General features: G+C 48.6%; 1 protein-coding gene across 1 annotated transcript in view; it reads right to left on the bottom strand.

Moving 5' to 3' along the window:
• LOC144165369 (uncharacterized) overlaps positions 1-14,582 on the bottom strand; it is a 59,299-nt gene that overhangs the window by 19,225 nt on the left and 25,492 nt on the right. The window contains exon 2 of the mRNA XM_077695463.1: positions 8,222-8,414. Coding sequence (XP_077551589.1) covers positions 8,222-8,320 — 99 coding nt within the window. The 5' untranslated portion in view covers positions 8,321-8,414. The remainder of the gene's footprint in view (positions 1-8,221; positions 8,415-14,582) is intronic.

Genomic DNA, 14,582 nt, shown 5'->3' on the forward strand with positions numbered 1-14,582 from the left:
CATTCTTTTTTGTTTTGTTTTGTTTTGTTTTCTTGTGCAAGTTGATTCTCTCATGCGGCTAGCTTGAAGCCCACCGAGCTGTTCTTGCGCGCTTTCATTTCGACGCATGTGGTTTCGGTTATGCTCCCCTCTTCGTGTTTCGCTAGGCACGTCTCGTGCATGCGCCGGTGGGCGCACACATCTGCTAATTATTTACCTTCTTGGGCGCAAACAACTAAAATAAACAGAAGGCACAAAGATTTTTCTTCTGCCTCATGTGTAGTTCTTCCGAGTTCTCTCTTGCCAAAGAGCAGAACTCGTGTTCGTTCGATCGTCGTTCGCGGATGGGTGCTCCAACGGTGTAGAAAGCAGAAATGGTCTGCTCGTGCGTCGCGTTCGGTTGCGCTAATCGCGCGACGAAGACGTCGGGGATCACCTTTCATCTGTAAGTACTGTGGGTCTCTGTTTTGGGTCTCGAGGGCATTACTAGTATTATAACGTTATAAGTGCACACTTCCTCGCAGTTTGTGCGTGATGCAAAGAAAAAATTCGCCGTAGCACCTGCCGCCCGCTTACTGAGCGTACCGTACGCGCTTAATTGTTTACGCAGATATGCGAATGTTTTCGCTCGTAGTTGTGGTGGTCCTGTAGTCACGCTTGACTGCGCGAAATCACATGTTTGTAAATATGTAGGGCGCAAATTGTTTTTCCGCACTAATTTAAATGCAGAGTATTTCTCAGACACTTACCGTCAAGAATCAAGGCACTCTTGTTTAATATATTTCATTTGCATCCTGCCCTACGTGAATACTCGATCTGACGTTTCTCGTTAGCGCTGTTTCTTAGAAGTCTTTGATGCACCGCAATGCTCTCCCGCGTACTTCGTCCGCGTGATTTTCTTATCAATAGCACGCTGCTCGCGTACGAACGTGCGCGGTCAACGAGGTTAATTGTGAATGTGATTGAGTAACCTCCTGCGCATAGTTTTCTTATCAATAGCACGCTACTATCGTGCGAACGTGCGTGGTTAATGTAGTCGTGCATTCAATTAAGTAACCTTCTGGATTTGAAAAATAAAGAAAGTCAATGCGAGTGAGACATGTACGTATGATGATCATGCTTTCTGTAAAGTGCACGCGAACAAAAAAACGTGCTTTAATGAGCTTCAGTGTGTGCCAATCCATTTTGCAAAATACGATTGAAAAGCTGGAAGTAGACCCGCCGCAGTGGCTCAGTGGCTAAGGCATTGTGCTGCTCATCCCTAGAACGCGAGTTCGATTTCTGGCCGCAGCGGCCGCTTTTCTGATGAAGGCAAAAAGCGAAAACGCCCGGGTAAAAAAGATCTCCAGGTGGTCAAAATTAATCCGGCGGCCTCCAGTACGTCGCGCCTCATCGCCTACGTTGCGTCGGCGCGTCAAACCCCACAATCAATCAATCAATCAATCAATCAATCAATCAATCAATCAATCAATCAATCAATCAATCAATCAATCAATCAATCAATCAATCAATCAATCAATCAATCAATCAATCAATCAATCAATCAATCCATCAAAAGCTCGTGCTTAATTTGGTCTTCTCCGACAAGGGCAAAACTGGGCATGTTGTTTAAACCAGAAAACGCGCATGTGCAGTACATATAAAGATTGCAATATCCTGATGCATATGATTCCTTGCAGTACTGCTTAAAAACCATTCGAACCGCTAAACTGTGTCTACAGAGCTTGTTTGGGTGTGAGAGCTTCGTTATTATTCATAAATCAATGATTAAGCATTCATTAATCCCAGAAATGCCGCTAAAAGAAACAAGCGTCAAATAATCGCGCTGTCGCGTGTCCCGCACTTTCAGCGTGAAATCACCGCCAATAGTAACCTTATAACGCGGCATCTCTTGCCATGGCGTTCAGCATGAGGTAATTTTAATGTTAACGGGACGGCCTTAGTTATACAGAGTAAACATTTATTGAAATAAAAGCAGGGGTGGTGTCTTTAGCCAAGCGCTACGCGTTTTCCCGGGGCGACAGCTCTGTTCACCACCGTAAGATATACGCCTCGAGATTCGCGATCGCTGCGCCGCCTGCCGCCGCTTCTCCGCGGCGTTTGCGGGATTAGCGCTGCGCGACTGATAGGCGGTCATGCAGTGTTTTGGTTCTCTTTCGCTTCTCTTTGCCTTTCCGCGCACTAAACAACTTGTTAAGGTGACGTCTGTAAGCTAACTGCACGTTTAGGGCGCTTAAAAAAAACAGCTGCGTCTTGGTAGAGCGCTCGAACGCCAGTAAGAGCTACCCGGGGAGGCGGTTCTGCGCGCTTCTTGGCCGCTCTTGCGGGCGTCGACGACGGCAGCAGCATATCACCGCTGTCACCTTCGAACACGTCAGCACAAGTTAATTCTATTTATTGTCACCTCGTTTAGACTTGATATTGGCACTGTAAGAGCTAGGTTGGTTCGTTTTGCAGCGCAGACAACACATGCGGCTTTGCTTCGAATATGTACGTCGTAGAAAAATATGTTTCGGGGATGTGATAACCCAATAGCGTACAAAAACTCGTGCCTTTTATGGGAATATAAACCACGCGAAAATGTTAAGTACACTCAAAGGCTGTGCATTGTCAGATATGTGCCCACTCATGCCTTATGCATGAACCAAGATATATGTTAATGAAACCACGGGAAAATGAATGGTCTGCAAGTCAGGAATAAATAGAATAGTCGTACGGGAATAAAAAAAAACCGAGTCCAGCTTCTGAAATGCTAAAGACGTTTGTTTGAGCGAGGTAGTATTCACCAGACCAACTAGATGCGAAATGCACTGATATTTCGCTAGACATGGGGCGGGGGGGGGGGGGGGGGAGGGGAGGAGGAGGACGCTAAACTGTCGTTGTTTACAAATGCGGAGCAAAATCAACAAATGAACGTTTTATTAATCACACACACAAGCTGCGTGTTCACTTTTCGTTTGTTTTTTGCCTTCAACGAACGGCTGATCATTCGGCGGACGCATTTTTTTGAAGAATACAGGGTAAGCAGTTCACAAGAAATACGAGGTGTCGTTGAAGGAGTTGATTGATTGATTGCAGGGTTTAACGCGCCGACGCAACGGAGACGATGAGGCACGCCGTAGTGGAGGGCTCCGGATTAATTTTGACCACCTGGAGATCCTTAAGGTGCGCCGAAATCTCGTACACACGGGCTCGTTGGAAGAGTGTCGCATCTGATAAGGGTATCTGATTTCGGTTTATGCTAGATTCTGCAGTCTCCCTGTGTCATACGACGATGTTTCGAAGAAGGGTTTGGTCGCGGACGCGGATTACTCTATAAGCCCATCTTCGCGCTTCTCGTGGAGGATAAATGTAAGAGATGAATCTTATAGCGAGCGCTCACCTCGGGACAAGACGACCCAGCATTAAATTTGTCGCCGTGTGCTGACTCCGGAGTGTAATTTTGCATTATCCATCGTACTTCTTTGGTACAATGTTTGCGAAATTTATGCCGCATTGGCTTGTTCGGGGTACTGACCAATATCTGATATGTGATACTGTGATATTGGCAGGCGTAACTTGCGTGCTGTCAGGTATGAGTGCTCCGCTGGATTTTATAGTGCACAAAGTCGATTTACATCATAGTGTGTATGGCCGCAACATGACCATCGGAGGAAACACTGCTTACGGAGACACTGCCACTAAATTTCAGGGCAGCGGAATTGCAATCAGCTGCATGCAAATGCTGGCTTTGGGACGCCGGCCTGTGACACACGCCCGGCGCTCATATAGATCTCACTAAGATCGCGTCATAAACGTTTATACTCCCGTGAACACACCACGCTTGCAAACAGAGTGCCTGCTCCACGTTATTCGGTATTTCGAACGCGGACAAATGGTAAATCGCTGTCTTGAACGAGCCCCAAAAGCAACGGCGACAGGGGGGAGCGGGCCAGGGACTCCCGCGCCTGCTTTCGAAACGGGCCGCTAGGGGGATTTCAGTGGCGCCCCTACAGGCCGCGCTCGAGGCGTATACACACGCGAACTCGCTGCTTGAACCATATCTTGCGTCAATACCTTCCCGTAAGGCAAAATTCAGGCTGCCTTCAAATATCGTAATCGATAAACCAGCTTACCCACCGTTTTCTCCCTTGTAAAGCCAAAAAAACACGACCGCACTTCAGCGTCCCTGCCGGCTCAGCGCCTGTTGTGCCCACGGCAATATGGCCGCCGACCGGTTCGCCCGGCTTCACCTCCCCGAGTTGCCCGCTATGGGCGGCCTCCACTCCAGAAGTTTTATGCAACCTCCTTGGTTGAGACGTGCTTCGCCGGCAACCGTCGAAGTTTGAAACGCGCCGAAAGCGAAGCGTCTGACCCGGGCTTGTCGAGACGTGAACACACGAGTCACCGACACGGTGGGGCTTGTCTGAAAGGCGCACGTAGTAGAGGCTTCGCGGCACAGCCGAGGAGTATTGAAACAAAGCCCAACGGCGGGCTCAATCGTAACAGCCGATATCTCGACGCAGGCAGGCGGTTTAGTTTTTTGCCGCCATCATAACAACGGCCGTTGCTTGCGGTGTAAAATCGGCGAGATCAGCAGCACAGTGCCTTAAGCACTGAGTCACCACAGGGGCACCCGTCATCGTCAGTGGCGGATCCCCTTGCGCGGCTATGAAAGAATTGTGGGTGGGTGTGTTGACGTCTCCATCAAATACGAATTTGTGAACCGCAGTGAACCGCTGACGGACGCTGTCACCACCACTGGCCAATTTACTTCCGTGGGTATATGTTACGCCACTATTGTGCTTTATGGCGTGTTTTTGTACTTTTGGGCCTTGCGACGTGCCTAACAACGTCAAACTGATTATACATGGCGCTGAATGTACCGGTGTTCGACGTTTTTTGTGTCAAAGGCTGTACGGCATTCAGAAGGTCCACCATTAGAGAGCCTAACTCTTGCGTCCGAAGTGGCGTCATGGATACACGCTGGACTCGCATTCCGCTGTTGCCTGGGTTTTATTACCATCCATCCTTAAATTTCCCTAGCTTTTCTTTCACCTCAATTACTTTACTTTCAACTTCCAAAAAGTTCAATTATCTCAGCAAGAATACCAGAAGTTCTATCCCCTGGTCCCGTTTAAAATTTTGGGGGTTAGGGCGTGCAAAATTTTCTTTGCCTCCAATTTCTAATGGTGTCGGAAGACTTGTCTATTTCGGGTTCTTACAGCCGCAAAATACCAGAAAATATTGCGCCTTTAAGAGACACGGGTACTTTTACCGAGTTTTACATGTTTTGAATGTTGCTGTACACTACATTTTACAATATTAAAAATAGGGACCTACTCTCCACCATTTCTACCTCTCCGGACTTTTAACATGGGCTTCTGGGGGGGAGGGGGGGGTACTTTTTCGTCAGTTGACTCCACTCCACGCTCTCATGCACACAAAAAAAGCTTGAGAAGGGTACGTCGATGACTATCCCCTATGCGTTAATGGTATTTTTTTTGCTTCAGCTCCACAGATATCGGCGAACGATAGTGCATCCCCAGTTCCGCAGACACATGCGTCGTGGAGAAGGCTATACAGAAACGTAGTTATAATATCGAAGTACCATAAATTACCCCCCCTGTTTGTCCGAAGTGGTAAATGCGAAAATACATGACCATATCGATTTTACTACCCTAGTAAAATAATAATTTTAGTTACGTAACTTCGAAAACGATCGGAATTTTGTCATCTCGCATCAGCTTACTTACCAATTCTATACGAAAATCCGCGTACACCTGAAATGCAGCGTTATGGCTACAAAGGGAAGGAAAGGATGTGACCGCCTGCGTTTTTACTTCCGGCAACTGGTATCGTCGCTTTAACTGTTCCGTTGGCCGGTGAGACCCGGGTGAAATGGACAACATGCGATCGTGTACAAATGTGCGCCGAATGTGTACGTCTTGCGTGGATACCGGGACACATGACTCAGGGTTCCGGCAACCAGGCTACCCATGATGCAGCGCAGGAGAGTCTTCGAGTAACTCCTCCACTGGTTGACAGCCCTGCTTCCCCGCTCTCCCTCAGGCAACAGCTGGATCACGCTCGTCAGGCTAGCCCCAACCGCCATGACGCTGCCCCTCCTGTAGGTTTCCTGCATAACGCCCCATCACTAACTCGTCCTTCTGAAGTTTTTATTAATAAATTTAGCGCGAACGCTGCATTGACTCCCCACATCACACGCAAATGGCATCACCCGACCGGCGATCCTGCGCCCTACTGCCCATATTGCAACACAGCTAAAATAGCAAATCTGACCCACCTCATTTGGCACTGCTCTGAGTACCAATCCGCCCACCCCATCCTGCTGAATGCCCTACCCTATCCAAGCGAGATACCCCCACGACACTCAGCGACCCCGCTTTCCTTGCTGCCCTTGGGCGCTTCGCTCTCGAGAGTGGCCTCGCAAAAGTAGTCTAGCCGGGGTCCACCACCGCTATCTGTGCATTCAGGAACTCGATCTTCAAATGAGCATCACCTCGTGACCACCTCTCCCTTCCTCTTTTCCCCCTTCTCCCCCTTCCGGCACCCGGGCCCTCCTTGTGTTAATAAAAGACTCACTCACTCACTCCTTCTCGCCACAGGATCGCTGGGTGAGGAGGAGCCGCCGGGCACGAGCGGTGCATTCGGCAAGCGAGCAGCAGCCAGCAGCAGCCACTCGAAAGACCGCGAGACGGGCAAATGAAGTTCGTAATGAAATACTCGGAGGCCGCGGGAGGGCAAAGCTTTCTATTCAGTGTGAGGTGCGGATCGTTAAAATTGTAAACAAATACGCAGAATGCCAGAACACGGTGAGGATGTGACATCAACATTGAGGGTGACGGGGGAACTGAAAATTTGGATGTTGCGTGAACTCTGGTCACCGCACCACCTCTGCTGCCTGATTCCGGGAAATGTTGGCGCTACATCACGGAGATTGGAATTCTTACAACCACCAATAAACCGATCTAGATGGTTCAGTCGGGGCTGATTCGCATCCAGATATACAAATATCAGTGCCAGTTATTTTCGATAGTTTCCCGGTTGTCTCGAAGCCGAGGGGCAAGCTACAACAGCAAATGGTTTCCCGATCTTAGAAGACAAAATCGTTTACAAAGGCATGTCCAGTTCCCTTAACAACGCGCATACCGCTTTAAAGATGCGCGTTATTACAACAATACAAAGAAAAGAACCACACACAACCAGCGCTCGTCCTATCGGGTTTTTTGCTTTGCGATCTAATAATACCGCGCTGTTTCTAAACCATGTCGCAATACCAACTCGCCCAACTTTCCATCCTGCGCATACCCGTTTTTTATGCACTTCCTAAGATCTAGACGCAGAGTGGTGCGCAGCCAACCCATCTATATGTATTGACAGGGTAAGATCACTGCCCCGGCGTCACTGCGAGTCTTTGTGAACCTGCAGAATATTCACTGGTGGTTTTTGTAGCAAGGAAGAAAAGGGTAATATCTTTGGGGGAGACAATTCCCGAAGGAGTGGCAACTGAGCTCCAGGCGAGTGCTTATACATTGACGTGAACAACAACCAGCAACATGGCTTCCGATAAGACACCCGCCCCCCCCTCCCCCCCCCCCCCCAAATTTTGCGCGCGCCTTGAAAGTCTTCCACTAAACCATGGGATAACAAAAAAATGGACCGCATGAACACAGCGTTGTTGGCACTAAAATTGCATATTACCGAGAAGGGGAATTTTCGGAGCAAGCTTCTCGTACGGCAACCAAATCCCGAGCCCCTCACACGCGTGGATGCTGTAGCGGTCCAACCCGTTTACATGGTGCGCATTTCCCTGCGAATTCGCAATTGCGGCACCGCTCGTGCGGCGCAACGATCTATTATCGTTGCTCCCGATGCTACGAAAAGGGGTGGTTTTGTCGCGTGAGTGGCGCCGCAGCTGCGAATTCGCAGGCAAATTAGCACCATGTAGAACGGGCTTCAGCCCGAAACGTCGCGCCGAATCAACACGGCGTCCCCATACATTCTCTCCCAAATCCACCAGCCGAATTCTAAAGGCACTGACGGAAGCGCACCCTACGCGGCTACGCCGGAGGGATAGGCACGACCGCCAGAGAAACCCCACGATCCGCAGCCGGCCTAGCCATTCCGAAGAGCCCGTCTACACAGGAGACGCTGCGCTAATGGAACACAGCTGGTTTGCTGGCGGTAGCTGGCCACTTATTTTCGAATTACCGTGACACGCTGCATCACACGCACTTACCGCCCCGTTCCTGCGTTGGGCAGGTGCTCGACGTCGGCGGGGCTGGACGGGGCCTCGACGCCCGGTCGGTGCGTCGGGAAGCTCGCTGCTCTGGATCATCGAACGAGCAGGTGGGAGGGCCAGCGATGCCCACGAGACCCGAGCGCACGAGGGGAACTCACGAGCCCAGCACGCCCGCCAGGCTGGCCATTTTCTGACGATGATGATAATGATCACGATGGCGACGACGACGGCGACGATGATGAGGACTTTTACTAAATATGTCCGTGCCCAAGAGGGAACGTTCTCCCTTTTACCTCGATCAAAGCCATTTCTAACTATCTAAAGGCATTTTTAAATATGTAAGTTTGGTTTTGATGTTAATTCATTCCAACATTGTTGAGCAAAAACAACACATCACGCATATCACGGGTAAAACGTCAATATATCAATCAATACATGAATGATGTGGATGTGGAAGTGCACGGAAGGGTTAGGTGTAGTGACCACCGTATGGTAAGATCTAGAATTAGGCTAGATTTGCGGAGGGACCGTAACAAGCTAGTACGAAAGAAGCCGATGAATGAGCTTTACAGTAAGACGTAAAGTAGAAGAATTCAGGATCGCGCTTCAGAACCGATATTCAGCTCTTGCCGAAGAAGCAGAGTTTACAACTCAGGACGCCAGCGACAACCTAACACGCATTATCACGGAGTGTGCAGTAGAAGTCGGGAGCACGATGGCTGGACAGGATACTGCTAAATGTTCCCAGGAGACGAAAGATCTAATTAGGAAACGGCAAACCATGACAATCTCCACCCCAGCTGACAGAATAGAACTAGCGGAGCTTTCGAAGTTAATCAATAAGCGTAAGACAGCTGACATACGGAAGTATAATATGGAGAGGATCGAATACGCTGTAAAGAACGGATGTAGCCTGAAAGCAGTGAAGAAGCGTCTTGGCGTGGGGAAAAATCAGATGTACGCACTTAAAGACAAGCAAGGCAATGTCATTACAAATAGGGATAAAATATTCACAGTAGAAGAGGAGTTCTATAGGGATCTGTACAGTAGCCGCGACATCTAGGATAATGCCGAACGAGAAAATAGTTCCGAGGAGATAGACATCCCCCCAGTAACGACAGAAGAAGTAAGGAAGGCTTTCAGAGAAATGAAAGGGGGCAAAGCACCTGGTGAGGATCAGATAACAGCAGACCTCTTGAAGGATGGCGGAGAAATTGTACTTGAAAAACTGGCAAACCTGTATACGCAATGCCTAATGACCGCAAGTGTACCGGAATCTTGGAAGAACGCGAACATCATTCTAATCTATAAGAAAGGTGACATGAAGGACTTGAAAAATTACAGGCCGATCAGCTTACTGTCAGTTGTCTACAAGGTACTTACCAAGGTAATCGCTAACAGAATTTCTGCAACCTTAGATTTCAGTCAACCTAAAGAACAAGCAGGGTTCCGTAAAGTCTATTCAACAATAGACCATATTCACATGATCAGTCAGGTGGTAGAGAAGTGCACTGAGTATACTGAACCCCTATATATAGCCTTCATAGTTTATGAGAAAGCATTTGACTCGGTCGAAACCTCTGCAGTCACTCAGCAATTATAGAACCAGGGGGTAGATTAGCATTACGTAAGAATACTAGATGATATCTACAATGGGTCCACAGCTACAATCATCCTCCATAAGGAGAGCAGTAAAATACCTATAAGGAAGGGCTTCAGATAAGGAGACACAATCTCTCCAATGTTATTCACAGCATGTTTACAAGAAGTATTCAGAACATTATATTGGGAACAGGTGGGAGTAAGGGTTAATGGGGAATACCTCAGTAACCTCAGATTTGCTGATGACATTGCCTTGCTAAGTAACTCGGGGGATGAATTATAAAGCATGCTTAACGCACTGGACAAACAGAGTATGTAGAACCATGGGCCTGAAAATTAATATGCAGAAAACTAAAGTAATGATCAATAACCTCGGGACAGCCCAACGATTTGAGATAGGTGACGAGGCAGTAGAAGTTCTAAGTGAATATATCTACTTAGGCCAAGTTGTGACCCCGGATACCAACCATGATGCAGAGATAATTAGAAGGATTAGAATGGGGCAGGCATTCGGCAGGCATTCGGCAGGCATTCTCAGATAATGAACAGCAGCCTACCATTGTCCCTGAAGAAGAAAGTGTATGACAGCTGCATCTTACCGGTACTCACCTACGGGCCAGAAACTTGGAGGCTAACTAAGAGGGCTCAACTTAAATTGAGGACGATTCAGCTAGCAATGGAACTGAAGACGATAGGTGTAACATTAAGGGACAAGAAGAGAGCGGAGTGGGTCAGGGAACAAACGCGTGTTAAGGAGTAGAAATTAAGAAGAAATGGACGTGGGCAGGGCATGTATGTAATGCGAAGGCAAGATAACCGTTGGTCATTAAGGGTAACAAAGTGGATCCCTAGACAAGGCAAGCGTAGCAGGGGGCGGCAGAAAGTTGGATGGGTGGATGATATCAAGAAGTTTGCAGGGATAAATTGGTCGCAGTTAGCGCAGGACCGGGGTAGTTGGAGATTAATGGGAGAGGCCTTTGCCCTGCAGTCGGCGTACATAGGCTGGTGGTGGTGATGATGATGATGATGACATAAATAATATTTGCAGTTTTTCTTTCAAATGAAAACTACTACAGCCACTGTAGAAAATGCACCACCGTGGCCCCACCTGGTAGGCCATGGGTGCGCACATTCGTGTGTTTCCCAGGGCCACTACCACCTGCCGCCATTATATCTTCGAACCGAGGAGGACAAACGCGGGCGTGCCGACGTCCGTCATCTCTGGCGTTCCCAGGAAACGTCCGGGACGTCCGTCAATACGATGACGACCATCAATACCATCACATCCGTTCGTCATCATGCCATACGCATTATTGCTTTCGAATTTGCAACTCTATCAAGAGCTTGGGGGTACTCGAAGCATATTTGTGCGTCCCTTTCTAATTAATTGTAGAATTTTTTTCTCCCGGGTAGAGTGCAGGACCTGAGTGGGGCTTATATTTCACTGAGAAAAGTTTTCGCTCTATCTGCTTGCCGGGTGACGATCATGTCATTGCAGCGCGGACATTTGTAAATAAATGTGCTGCGTGTTGTGAAAATGAAGTTCATAATAAGTGCAATCTCTGGAGGAGTGTCCAATTGTATGTATTGGTGCCAATTCTTCCGCGTGAATAGAGCTGGTTAATGCCCAATTCAAAGTTTGCTGGAATGGACGCACACCCGCCGCAGCGCGCATGGCGACAGGTGCATGGTGGGAGGCGCGGAGTAGCGGAGCTTTCTTGTATTAGAATGAGAGACAGGTGGGCGAGTTGGAAGGGGTTCATATTCAAAAGTTTAACTGCGCGAAAGACAAATACAAGAAAAAAAAAATCGCGCCAATCCACCCTGTGAATGTGGTTGGAAAGCAAAGCTGTAAACGGCACCCATATCGATTACTCATGCGACGTCACTTAAAATCACTCACATCACTCTACAAATAGTAAAACCAGAGAGAAGTGAAATGCACTTAACCACACCATTTATTACTTCAAAGAGATCTCCTTGGTAAGGTTAAATCAATGCATGATGCATGAACGGTGTTTGGTTGAGTTGTATTGGTGTAGCAAGAGTGGAAACTTTTTTTTATAAAATCAAAGTAAGCTCCAACCAGGTGTTAGACGATCTGACTTCTCCGTCTCTGCGCCGCGGACGGAGGTGACGAGGCTTGCGGCTGAGATGGAGGAGGAAGAAATACTTATGTTCAAATTTCTGAACGGCCCAGAGTGCAGCCTTGGGGAGTGATTCCTTCTGTGGGGCCCATATGCACTCCGCGTGGCCTGTGTTCCGTCCACGCGCTGAAGTTGGGTAGGTAGAGAGGGGCTGGACAGCAGCATCTCCCATTGCTCTTGTTGGGTAGTTGACAGAAAGAGAGGAGGGTGCTTAGGGCTAAAGTCGCACACCCCGATTACGGGGCGGAGTGTTCCTACTTCTGAGCAAAATTTACATTCAGCGTCGTAGCGATTCGGATGCATTAAGTGAAGACGCGTAGGCTGCGGGAAGGAGCCCCGATTGTATGAGTCGTTGGGTAGTTTGTTGTTCTTTGGAAAGGTCACGGTAAGGCGAAGGTACGGTCTGTCTCAGAAGGCGATAATGCTGGGTTATCTCCCTGAACGTGACAAGCGGGTGACTGTCCTCGCGCAGCTCCATAGCACGGGACGTAAAAGCGCAGGCTTGTTGGTTGGGCGTATTTGTTGCCCTCCATTGAAGCGTGAGGGGGTGTCCAGATGAGCTGAATGTAACCGTTTGGGGAGGGGTTTTTTAGCACCCGCAGTGCAGGTCAGGACACCCAACCCGACTGGTAATTCCAGTAGGCTTGCTGGAAATCGGTGACTACCCTCCGAACCCCTGGTTGAGTGAGAGCCAAAGTGATGGCTGCCTCTTCTGCCGCCGTCATTTCTTGGGTCCTAAGCGAGGTACACGCAAGGAGGTTGGTTCTGGAGGTAGCCACGACGATGGCGTATTGCTACCCTAGATATTTGCAGGCGTCTGTGTAAATAACTGCGTGATCCCCACCGAGGGCGGTGTTTAGCGCTTGAGCCCGTGCTTTTCGGTGACCCTCGTCATGTGAGGGGTTCATATTTCTAAGCAAAGGGAGCATCTTTATTTTAGTCGCCAAGAGTCTGGGAGTACGTCAAGCGGAGTGACATTCTGGGCTGCCCAGCCAATCTGGTGAAGCATGCGGCTGAGTCGGACCTTCTGGTTTGAAAGATGGCCTTCTATCAGCTCTTCCACAGTGTTGTGGAGTCCCGTGCTAAGCAGCCTCTGTGTGGACGCACTCATGAGAAGACCAATGGCCTGCTCGACCGCCTTTCTAATCATTATATAAGGGATCTCTATGTCTTCCTTGTCGAGAAGAAGACATGGGGTTGACGTAAGTGACTCTCGAGAGGACAAAATTTTCAATTAATCGAAAGGTACCGGATTCCTTTAGGCCTCGCTTCTTGGTGGCAAGTCGCCTGATCATGTGTATGATTTGATTAATGCTGTTTTTGAGGCGATGCAAGGAGACGTCCCTCTTGGTGTTAGCCTCGAGATGTAGGCCCAGGATCTTGATGCTGGGGCTTGGAGTGATGGTCTGGCCATCAAGGAGTATTTGAATGTATTCCTTGATTTGGCGTGAGGGCGGACGACAAGGAGCTGTGATTTTTTACGTAAACACTGGAGGCCATAGGCTTTAGCACATTGGTGTACTAGAAATGAGATGACATGCATTGGTGTGAGCTTCCTTTAATTTTTGTAACTCTTAGCACATGAGCAAGGTGCGCACAGGGCCGCTAGACGTGCATGAGTTGTCGCGCGACGCTTTCACGTGGCATTCAGCGAGAACGAAGTGGGTAAACCCGTAGATGTACTTGGTGAGTACACCACCTGTCTTCACAGTCTTCGTGTGGGCTCGTAGCTAAATCGGTAAGACGACGGGCTCTCGCTTTGTTAGTCTGTTAGTTCCAGGTTCGATTCCCGGCGGTGCCAGTAAATTCTTTTATTTGTTCACTGAAGTTTTCTGGTGACACCAACGGTCGCGAAAGAACCCTTGGGGGGTAAAAAGCTTTGCTTTAAAAAGCACGCTGAAAAGGGAGATTATAGAGGCCTTTCATATTAGGAGACTTGGTAGCGCATGCGTGAGCCATACGTCGGTAGTACTTAGTGATAAAGAGTATGCCTATCTGTGCGGAACATGCAAATGAAATAAGCCTAAGCCGGATGACCAGTGTATTTAGAACACGTGCCTTTTTTAATTTTTGTTTTTTGTTGTTCTTGGAGTGGCCTTGGCTGATCGGTTACCCACAACGTCATATGAAGCGTCATGTGACTGCGCATATATATGTTCTGTTTTTTCAATAGAACTTCAGTTGTGAGTCTGCGTTCGTCTGTGTCCTTTCTTGTATTTGTCTTTCGCGCAGTTAAACTTTTAAATATGGATTTCTTGTATTAACACGCCCAGGGCTGTGTACGTGTCAGCGCAGCCGATTGCCCCACAGACTCCCATCTCGAGAAATGAACACGGCGAAAACCACGATGGCGAGAATATGCATCAACCACTTTGCTGTGAAGTGGTCACTGACTGCGCTTTGGGAATACCGCATGGCGGTCTCTTCCCACTGCTACTCTCTTGCACTCTGAGGCCTTGCAACGGGATGAGTCCTGTTGCGCCGAACAGACGTGTTGTTGTCGTGGTACCTTGGATCCTTAGCATGCCCTTGAGAAGTTCCTAATTTCTCTATGTTGCCGATCCAGGTGTCAGGATCAGGGATTAAGTCTGTACAGTCTCGTAACCTGT

The sequence above is a fragment of the Haemaphysalis longicornis genome, unplaced genomic scaffold, assembly GCF_048455015.1.
Source record: "Haemaphysalis longicornis isolate Haplotype H1 unplaced genomic scaffold, Haemaphysalis longicornis Haplotype H1 scaffold_1, whole genome shotgun sequence".
NCBI classification, from domain to species: domain Eukaryota; kingdom Metazoa; phylum Arthropoda; class Arachnida; order Ixodida; family Ixodidae; genus Haemaphysalis; species Haemaphysalis longicornis.